Source organism: Ascidiella aspersa, chromosome 7 (genome assembly GCF_963924565.1).
Source record: "Ascidiella aspersa chromosome 7, kaAscAspe10.2, whole genome shotgun sequence".
NCBI lineage: Eukaryota > Metazoa > Chordata > Ascidiacea > Phlebobranchia > Ascidiidae > Ascidiella > Ascidiella aspersa.
Window position 1 is genome coordinate 24553589 of NC_139453.1, and position 11053 is coordinate 24564641.

Sequence of the window (11053 nt, forward strand, 5' to 3'; positions counted from 1 at the left end):
GCAAACTTCGTGTAATGACAAGGCCGATATTTCTATTAGTATTTGGGTTTACTATGGAACAATTGTAGTAAAGTTTACGACCACATAATTGCTTTTAATGGTGTTTTTTCGTTTAATGTATATTTTTTCAACAGTGCTCGGGCGATTTTAAACTTTTTGTCTAACAACTTGGTTGTTACAATTATTTACGATAAGCAAAAAATATTGTAATGCCTATGTCCTGATTTCTCGAAGCAAATGGAGATAACTAATCAAAGTGGCGGATGTGCGATGCAAGCTGGCGGTGGGTTTTTATATGGATTGATTTAAGTGAGCTTCGTATTGGGGCAATAGAAATGTTACTACTGTTTAGTTCAGCAAACAAGGTAAAAAAGTAAAACTAATTGTAAGAGAAAGAAAATACTATATGGAATATATTGTATTGGCCAAATGGGCTAATACAGGTATGACATCATTAGGTGTTTAGTTATGACGTCATTAAGGTGTTACATGCGAATTAGGAGTGACAAATGAATATTGCGTCTTCACAGGGCTTAAACGCAATTTTCATTTCGAAATTGATCACGCAAGGTATGACGTCACACCTTTTAATTATATAGATTAATCGTCTTGAAGATATCATTCCTTGCAGCATCGATTTACCAAAATAATTTTATTACCGTCGATTTAGCTTTTACGTGTAAACGCTCCTAAATTCCTGCCATAAAATATAAATATTTACAGCAATGTATTGTTGATGACGCCTTAATGACGTCATAAAATTATACTTTTTAATTGAGTCCAATAGATATATCTGTATTGCTTATTTAATATAAGACAGGACATCAGGAGTTGTTGACACCTTTTCCGTAATGAATCAGAAAACAGACTGTTGCAATTAGTTTGATGTTTAGAACTTTTTCACTTGGATTTGCTGGCCTAAATATATTTTAGTAACACTCTTATTACATTACGTTTGCCTTTTTTTAAAACATATAGTGTAAATCACAATTTACGTTCGTTCATTTTCAGACAACTCTCAGCTGGCTGCAGGGAACATCAACAATTACTACTATGGCAGCGGTAAGCTAAGACTGGATAGTTAATAAACCACGGGTCAACTGTAAGCACTTAAAAATCTGCAAATATTAGGCTTTTTGCGGCGGAGATTCTTTAAATGCCACATAATGACCCTATTTTGCTATGTTAGATATAGAACCGCTTTATAGAGATACCTACATGGGCGGATCCTAAGAGGGACTGGGCTTGGCCCCTAATAAACTATATTATTTTCCTTGTTAAACCCCCAAAAAAGTTACTCGTTTTTTTTTAATGTTCATGTCCATTTTACGAAATCTTTGTAGCTAAAGGCGCTATGCATACTTGAGCATGTTGCGCCGTGTGACTAATACCTATACAAGCTGCAATTTCTCTTAAATTAGACTATCAATTGTTATTTCGAGCAATGTATGTGACTTTTTTATTATTATGCCTAATGGTCACGTGTCCTTTAAATTAAAAGTTTAACTAATTTAAACCAAATAAACTCATTTTTTCGGGATTTTGCGCACGTGTTCGCTTGACGAAAATTGTTTTGTGAATAACTTGTTTTATGATGTCACATTAACCATGTGACGTTATTCTTAAAAAAAGTCATGGTCAGTGGTCACTCAATAACCAAAATCCTCCATACGCCCATGGATGCCTACAAATGTATTTAATGGATGTGTCTCTATAAACACATATGTTAGTATAGGGACTTTTCAACGTGTAGTAAGTTAACGTAAAAGTCATTAACCTTAGTTAACCGGGATAGCTGTTGTGTAACAAAAATAATGTTTCTGTCGAATCGTAAAATGTGTTTTTAACGTGTAGATGTTCGCAGCCCTACAGTTGGACAGCATGTTGAAGAAAAAGGTGAGTGACAATAATTGTCGCCAAACCCTTGTACACCAGGACAGACCAAGAGAACGCCAGTCCATGGCCCCACTTAATTCTTGTTTTAAAAACTAATATAGTTTAGCAAGGTTTATGATAGTTTAAAAAATCCATACACAGAACTATAGGCCAATGCCGTCATGTTTTATTCTGTGTAAGCTTTTGCCTTATGAATATTTATCAACGATAATTTAGCTTTCAGCAACTCTAGTGGGGTTTCGGCGTAAGCATATATTAAACAATTTGGACTCGGGTTAATTTTTTTCTAGGAAGTCGGATCCGTGTTGTTTTTAACCGACTCCGCATCCCTGGTTCAAATACATGTGTGCATATAATTTGTTTCGCTAAAAAGGCCAATGTTTCGTCAAAAATGTTAGGAAGATGGTTCCTAAGTAAATAGGACATGTATTAAGTACGACACCTGAATAAAGGCACTCAAATGTGAAGTTGTTCTAATATGTTCTGGGTTACTCGGAAAACTAGTTCGTGACGTAAAATGCGTTTTGTTTATTAACATATTAACGAAATAGTATAGCGAAATTTACAGAAGCCAATATTTTAGAATGTTCAGTTTGATTTGGGTCGTTTGTTGGCAAATGGGAAATCTTATCGCGGCCATGTATCTCTCCGGTTAACCTAGTTTAGCAACACCTCGGTTAAAGTTAGAAAAATATGTATTTCGCGGGAACAATGGTTTATGCATTGCCGTGTTTACCACTCTCAACAATAAAATGGATTTATAAGATTTAGTTCGCTCAATAGAAGAAACGCGCGAGAAACAAAGGTTTGGGGTCACTAATTAAACCATACACACATTATATGTTGCACTTTTAGATATCGTGTTTAGATAAAAGCCGTGATTGAATTACTCGTTTTGACGAAAGCAATGTGATTGTATTAAGATTTTTACAATTGAATTAGAACAGTATCAATAGCTTCTATTTGAAAAGACCTAACCCCAATGACAAATTTTGTTTGTCATACATTTATTAAAAGTCAACACGTAGCAAGCCTAGACAAGAAAGTTTGATCTAAATCACAATGTTATCGCCTATTGTTTCGGTGTCAGAAAATATTGTATGTGGTATCCCTAGTTTCCCTTACTTTGTTTTCAGTAGATTGTAAGCTATTTATAGGGCATTGTACGTTACTTGAAAAAGGAAAACTTGTTGTTTATTGCTCATAGTGACATTTTATATCCAATGGACGACGTGTTACCCACGTCAAATCCCAGTCAAACGTCATTATTAGAGCAAGTCATTTCCAAGTTAAATATAATAAATTGACGTAAAGCTAAAACAATAAACTTTAAAACTGATAAACTTGGATTATAAGCAACAACCCGACTAAAAAATAACAAAATCGCAACATATAACACCCACATTGTTTTACGTTCAAAAACTTGTATAAATGGCCTAGCTTTAAAAAACAAAATTGCTTAACGAAAACACTTTTAGTTTCAATCCAAGTCAAGTTATTTGCCTAAACGATGTAAGTCAAGTCATTGAAAACAGATAGTTAAGTAGTGCATTGACTTAAGACAGGGATGTCCAACCTTTTAGCCGAATGGGCCGCATTGCCACTTTAAAAATTTCGATAGGCGGCAAAACCTATTAAATTAAATGGGTGACGTCATAAGTTACGTCATATATTGACGTCATGAAACAACTTAACTTATAAACTCCCATTTTTCGAGAGTGAACTCGTGCGTAAATATGCAAGAAAATGTCGCCATGCCGTATCATGTCATGGTACGACACCTTTGGGCTGATATATTTCCTTAAAAACGTCCACAAAAACACACATTCAAAAAAACACCAATCATGATTAGCAATAATGCTGCACAAAAGTGTTTGACGGATGTTGAAATGCGACATCAGACTCGTTTATAGTCTTAAAATATATAAGATTAGGCTTAGATCAAACACTGCGAGTTCCACACGTTTTGATGATAGTGAAAACAATTGTTACTAAAAGTGAGAATAAATGGTGGGCCGCACGTAAACATCAGGCGGGCCGCGGGTTGGACATCCCTGACTTAAGACATTACAACACTGGTCTTTTACCCAATCCCCTAGAGCAGTGGTTCCCGCCGGTCCGCCATAATTTTTGGTCGTTCCACAAAAAAAGGTTTTTCTGTTTGAGCAGTTGAAAACTGCGTTTTTACAAACTTTAATTGTGCAAATACAAAAATTTAGCTGCGTAAATGCAAGAACCTCAGGTTTTAATATTTTAAGCCACTTTTTGAAGAGTCTGTTTTGCTTCTTGGTTTTTCGTTCTTTCGTAATCCCAGTTACCGGTACGTGAAAGGATTTTGCACTTTTACCGGTCAAATTAATACAAATATGACGTGTAGGAAAATTATTAGTTGTAGGCCTATTGTTTTTATTTTGGCAAATGAACGGCTGGTCAAAAAGGGGTTAAGAATAGTATTTGAGTCCGTGTAGAGTTCCTGTGAGTCCGCAAACACCACATTTTTAATGCTGTACTATCAACTTATATTTTTGTTCTTCTACTATCTGTATGAACTACAAAGTTCTTGTTATGGAAATTCCTGGATGTTATTCCCATCTGTTAATTTTACAGATCCAATGTGTACGAATCTCGATCTCTATATTTTTGAGAGGTTTTCGTATTTTTTCGCGTCACCTAATTTTTCATTCTTGCGCATTATGATGCTATACAATATATATATAACATGCTACAGCTCTCAACAAATGTGCTTACAATCAGTTAGTCATGTGGTTTGGTGAGTGAAAAACGATTGCTAACTCATTTTTTTTTCGTGAACACGTTTATTTAATATCTAAAATGGTAAAACGATATAAAATTCTTGATTTGTTTAAAGAAAATAAGCATCTGATAAAGCGAAGTGGCGTTGAGCGCACCTTTTAAAATTTAAATCAACTGATTAACGATTTTGCCGATCTTTATGTCGATAACGAATTTAATGCTGAGTTGCTGTTTGAACTCTTTTTTTCAGCCACGTGAAGCACCTTAATGCCCAATGCAGAAAAAAAGAAGATTGGTTGTAAATTTAAATAACGAAGTAGACAATAATGCACTTGTGTCGGCAAGCAAAGTTTAACAGTATAGAAGAAGCAAAAGCAATCGCCCTTCTAACATTTGTGTTTGTGTGTTTTTTGCTGCAGTGAACCCGTGTTTAGTACGTCACCATTGCCCTTTTTAATAATGAATCGAGCGTAGCAAATGAATAGACGCTTAAACCGTAACTTTAGCTTGTTGTATATACATACATCCGGAAGTTTTAGCATAATTTTGATACAATCCGTCTAGATTTTTTCCTAATTTAAAATTTGCCAATTTTGAAATAAGTTTTTTATTGACTCTGGTTTATGTATCATACGCTATATTTGGGGGGTCGCGCAAGTTATCAAAAACTTAAAAGGGATGGGGTCGACAAACCAAAGTGAAACACAAAATATTTAAAACTCACCCTGGAAAATCACAATTTTTGTGCCCACCCTGACACGGACAAGCCTTATGACAAACTAAACCCTGGAAATATGTTCCCAAACACTTTTGTTACACAACAACAGCAACTCCGTCTAGCTTATTTTTTTTCTTGGGTAACAAATCGATAATGTACCGTAACATTACAGATGATGACTTTTGTGTTTCATATTATTAATTGATTGTGTATAACAACAATCACCCTAACAATAGAGCACAACGGAATTATACAAATTTTAGTCGAGTTTTTTAATACACAGATTCATCCTTGCGAGATTCGTTGAACAGACGGGTGGACGTCGTACTGGGATCTGAAGAAATTGAGTCGGTTCCGCTTGAGGTGTTTCACGATACGCGTGAAATACCAGAAAATTTCGGCGAAAGTGGACTATTGCCATACCAGCGCACTGCGAAAAAAATTTATTCACTTGAAGTAAGTGAAGTGAAATCTGCAGCTAAAGCAAATGCGATCAGCAAAGCCGAAACTATATGCTCAAATCAGTCAGCGAAAGATGAATACATTAGACGGCGTGGCAACACTGTATCTGCCACTGGCAGAGCAGGTATCGGCAAAACTACATTTGGGAAACAAGTCCTAAAACACGTTAGAAGTACTCAACCAGGAAACGGCTATGTTATCCTAAAAGACTTGGCGTCTGTAAACAACAAGAAGGAAATGAATGTTCTGGAGTTTTTAATTAAGCCATCCAATCCCAACTGGAACCATCGAGCCGACACAGACAACGCCATTCTGGAGAAAATGTCGCAATCATCTAGCCTGTGCATTATTTTGGATGGATTGGACGAAGCAGATTTTAAAAGCCTCTCTTTTAAAGCACCGCTTATGGGTTTGTACGATACTGCAACGCCAGAAGTCATTCTTCAAAACCTTTTGAGAGGCGACATTTTGTGCAATGCTTTTAAGCTGATTATTTCACGGCCAGGAGCGTATCACGAATTGCACCCAGATTACAAATCAAAATTTCCACTTATTGTAGCTGGTCTGAGTGCAAGCTCGCAAGATATTCTTTTTAAACAAATTTGCTCCAACCAAGAGGAATATGTAAAGGTAAAAAATATAGTGGATCAAAACTCATCAGTCAAGGCTTTGTGTGCCATTCCAATATTTGCCAAAGCTATACCGAAGTACATACTTAAGCACAATGCGCAAGATGGCGTGCTTACCACTGCTGATATATTCGCTTCTTTTCTTAATGATTATATTCGCTCAGACCACTTCAGGAATAACAAAGTCGTCGGTGTCCTTGGCAAGCTCTCCGACTTGGCTTTGCACGGAATGTGTAACAGGAAAGTTATGTTTGGCATGAACGATTTGAAACATGTCGGTCTTGAGTTGAGTGGCCTGGAAGACTTTCTCAATGTTCGAGTTTCGTCAAGTGAAGTGGGTATTAAAATTCTGGACGGTGACAAATTAATATTTTTTAATCACCTTTTATTGCAAGAGTTCTTTGCGGCTCTCAAAGCAATGTTCACCACCGACATCCCAAATTTCATTGAGTTAATTGAAAGGCTTCAAAGTGTTCATTGGGAAATGGTTCTTCAATTTATTTTTGGACTATTAAGCCTTGAAGTGCAAGAAAAGTTACAAGCAATATTTTCAACAACTTTGGCTGATGTCACTTACAAAAAAGTTTTACTCACCGATCTAGTTGTTACAATGACTCAAAGATATGCCCGAACATCTGTAAAGGGCTTTCCAGTACCACTCAAATCAGTTTACTTGGCGGAGTCATATCCGAAAATAAACAGATTCCTCGATCGTCCTGAAGACACCAAATTATTTCAGCTGTGTAGCCTAGCCCGCGAATGCAAGGATGTTACCATAACCAGCTCGGTTGCGAAATATTTTCCCGAGATGATATTGGTTTCTAGAACGGTCCATCCCAACCAAGTAGCTAGCCTCTGCCACGTGCTTCGCGCTGCTTACAAACCTATTCTGATAAATATTGGAGCTTCGTGGGAAGAAGCCTATTTCATTGGAAACGGTTTAGAGATGTTAATTACAACGATTTCCGAAACATTACACACGGTAGGTATACCATAGATTTACAAACAAATGATTAGCATAAGAAGTTTCGTCCTGATATATAAGTCGCGATTTTTGTCTTTAATCCTTGCACTTTTTTGCCTTCTAATCGCAAAATAAATAACCACGTCTCTGATAGGAATTTTCATGTTTTATTAACTTAGAAACAAAACATAATTCGATCACAATACCGCGTCAAAACTCTTTTTCCGCTTTTCTTTCATTCCGCAACCTGATACTCTATAAGCTATAAGGTGTTGAAATGGACATTGCTATGCGAAACTCAGCTGCCAAATAGTAGGCTTAGCCTGTAAAGGAACACCAGTGTCGCGCCTTAACCTCAATCAACAGGCAACGCAGGCTTTACTGTCATTTGTAGCTCTTTTCAGTTAAAACAAAGATCACCAGGAACGGTTTCCGAAACTGATGTTTGACGATAATCTAAAAAAAATCAAAACATTTTTAATGTTAATGAAATTACCTGTACTATATTACCATACACAGAGAAAAGTGCCAAAAATTGTTGAAACTCTATCATTATAAACCAAAATACGGTATAATGCCATTACTATAACTTTGACTGGGTTTTGCGTCTACTCTGGACAAAACATACAACGAAACAAAATTATGCAATCATGTTACAGATACTCAAATTCCACGTACGAGAAGCCGACTTCGATATGGTAACTCTTGCGCCCCTCATTCCCCGGATGGAAGAATTAACAATTTGGCGTAGCAAACTTTCCGCTGATGATATTAGTCTCATCGTCGAAAGCCTGCAAACAACAAGATCGGTAATACTTAGACCAGTGGTTCTTAAACTGGGGGGACGCGCCCCCCTTGGGGGCGTGTGAGGTTCACAAGAGGGGCGCGACAAATGGACAAACTCTGTATGAATTATGACTAAACGTTAAGGCGAAGTGATATTTCCCTGCTATTAATACTTGAATTAAATATTTGTATCCAAAAAACAGTTACATCTTTCGCATTAATGCAACTTACCTGGAAATAAATTGCTGTTCTGCTTTATGTTTTTTTAATTTTTAAACAAAGTGGGGCATGAATTTTGTTAAAATTGTAAAACGGGGTGTGTCTCAAAACGTTTAAGAACCACTGACTTAGACTATTGATACCTCAGACTTTTGTTCTTTATCTTATTTTTTTTCTGTCTCCGCAATTGTGTCTAGCGCTTATTAGTTTTAATGGAATTGTGTTCTGCCCACCATCAGCAAAGCTTTTTTACCATTTTTTCGGATAAGGATTTATTTATGTGTTAACCGTTTTCAAACTAAATCATCTAAAGAAGCCTGTCTAAAAGCTGGTGTGTGTCTGTAACATTTTTTAAGGTGTATTAGAATTAGAAATACATTTCCACACTACCAACAGTTAATAAAAACTGATGAATAAGTCTGGAGCATAACTCATTTTGTAGTTCGACTCAATGGTCAATATTATATCATGTTTTGTGGTAATTTCTAAAATTATCCCATCCACCACGATAAATACTGAAACAATATTTTTGAACGTGTTCAATGCGAAGCTATAATGTTGTACTGTACTAATCGTGACGCCACCTGATTCACAGGTTTTGTAACAAAAAACACAATGAGGAATATAAATAAAGATGATTCCGACTCAGCTCAAGTATTAGTAGCTTATGTTTACACTACTTATGATATACCTATAATCACATAGCCTAATATCTATTTTTTTCGTTTCATTTCTAAAAAGTTCTTTTCAATAATTTTTTTTGCTTTAACGGTGTATTATTTTATTTTTAAAACGAGTTAGTCAATTCCTGCCGTTAAACTAAAATGTGGGAAACATATCACTGTTTTTAGCGAAAATTATTAATAATACTAACCCTCCATTGGTACATTTATTTACACTACCCTATATAGATTGAGGTTCTCGACTTATGTCTCAACGATTTGGACCTGGCAAGCGTGGAGCTGTTATCTGGCTGCGTCAAAAAAACCGAGAGGCTTATACTCAGACAGTGCAACATCACCCCAAACAAACTAAAAATATTGGCACGAAGCATAAAGAAACGACGAAAACCAGTGGGTTTTATGTAATATTTTGATACAATAATGAAAGTTAACCCAATGGTTGCCTAAAATTTTAGCAAACTTTATCTCAGCCTTTTGCATGTGACGTTAATTAACGGTCCAACATCTAGTTGGAAACGTCTTTTAATAAAATATATTCAAATCAGAAAAAATATTTTAACAATTTCTGCTTAGATGTACCATCGCTAACAATGCTTGAACACAAATAACAAACTATTTTGTTTCTTAAAGGTTAAGCTTCTTGACTTCAGTTTTAATCCACTGCATGGCGGTATGGAGCACCTATCAACGTGCATCTTTAAAGTCGAGCGGCTTTATATCAGAAAATGCGACATCGCATCCGACCATCTTCAGTTGTTGGCAGACAGCTTGAACGAACTGAACGACCCAGTAAGTGCATGTTATTAGTGCAAGAATATAGGCTAGTTAAGTGAAATCTAATTTCGAACTGTCGATTCCACAAAACAACAAAAAAACTTGAAAAAACAACGATCCAGCTGTAACCACAATGCTAAAATGCTATTGAAAAAGAAAGTAGAAAATTTAACTTAAAGCTAACTAAAAAAAATTAGAATGTCTACGTATTTAAAAAAACATTTTATATTTGTAAGAGTAAAATTGTTTTTAGGAAAGATTACCAATTGGATATTGTTGCCTTTTGCTTGACATGCAAACAAAGTTGGATAATTTTACGCGTTAACTTGTTTGTAAAAAAAATTTGCTGTTTTACCGCCACACAGATTGAGGTTCTTGACTTGAGCCTAAATGTGCTTGATCAAACTGGCGTGGAGTTTTTATCTCGTGGCATTTTCAAAATTGCAAGGCTCTCACTCAGACGATGCAAGATGACGGCAGACCATATTGAGGTGTTGACAAACAGGATAAACGAAAGAACAAATCCAGTGAGTTTGCTAGAAATACAAATCACTGGGGTAATTATTTTTTTTAGGTAGAATTTTACCTTTCATAAACATTAAAATAACATCAACGTGGTACTTCTACAAGTTTTTAAACTTATTTTATTGTTAGGGTTTAATGTTAAGTGCACGCTTTACTCTAATACAGAAGAATATATACTTTCTACCGAAATAATAGCATATGGAGTAAGTAAAATTTAAATCATTAACATTATATTTTTAAATCATCAACATCTTGTTTGTATTACGGTAACACGGCGTTGAGAAATAGTTGGCATGCTGGTGATTCAAAATGTTTGGTTATAGATTACGTTTATGGATGTTAGCCACAACCCACTGGGGGACCGCGGGGCTACGTTTCTGGCGAGATGCCGTGGAAAGATCGAAAGGTTGGCACACGACGATTGCAATTTTACTCCAGCTGGAAAGCAGGAATTGGAATCTGCCAAGCGCCGTTACGAAGTGAGAATGAGTGATGCATCAACTGAGATCCGAACTAAAGCGTTTTTTGTTAGTTTAAACCAGACCAGTGGTATAGCCAACCTATGGGTCGGGGGTTATCCGGGACTGGACCGGGACTTGTTTAACTGCTTCGTGTATTATTAAACGGAAAAACTGACAAGACA

At 36.0% G+C, this 11053-nt stretch overlaps 1 protein-coding gene across 1 annotated transcript; it reads left to right on the top strand.

The window, feature by feature from the left end:
• Nucleotides 1-237: 237 nt before the first annotated feature.
• LOC146138593 (NACHT, LRR and PYD domains-containing protein 4E-like) lies at nucleotides 238-10602 on the top strand. The gene is made up of 9 exons (XM_083394616.1): nucleotides 238-283; nucleotides 1012-1062; nucleotides 1855-1896; nucleotides 5652-7441; nucleotides 8083-8232; nucleotides 9340-9501; nucleotides 9742-9900; nucleotides 10251-10412; nucleotides 10540-10602. The coding sequence occupies exons 1-9, from the start codon at nucleotides 238-240 to the stop codon at nucleotides 10600-10602; spliced, it is 2625 nt and encodes an 874-aa protein (XP_083250742.1).
• The last annotated feature ends 451 nt before the right edge of the window (nucleotides 10603-11053 follow it).

Excerpts from the sequence above, each read along its gene's own strand:
- LOC146138593 (XM_083394616.1), top strand. The coding sequence starts at position 238 with ATGGAGATAACTAATCAAAGTGGCGGATGTGCGATGCAAGCTGGCG. Across the intron at positions 8,233-9,339 it reads GCCTGCAAACAACAAGATCG|ATTGAGGTTCTCGACTTATG; the intron begins GTAATACTTAGA and ends TACCCTATATAG. Across the intron at positions 10,413-10,539 it reads TAAACGAAAGAACAAATCCA|GGTTTAATGTTAAGTGCACG; the intron begins GTGAGTTTGCTA and ends TTTTATTGTTAG.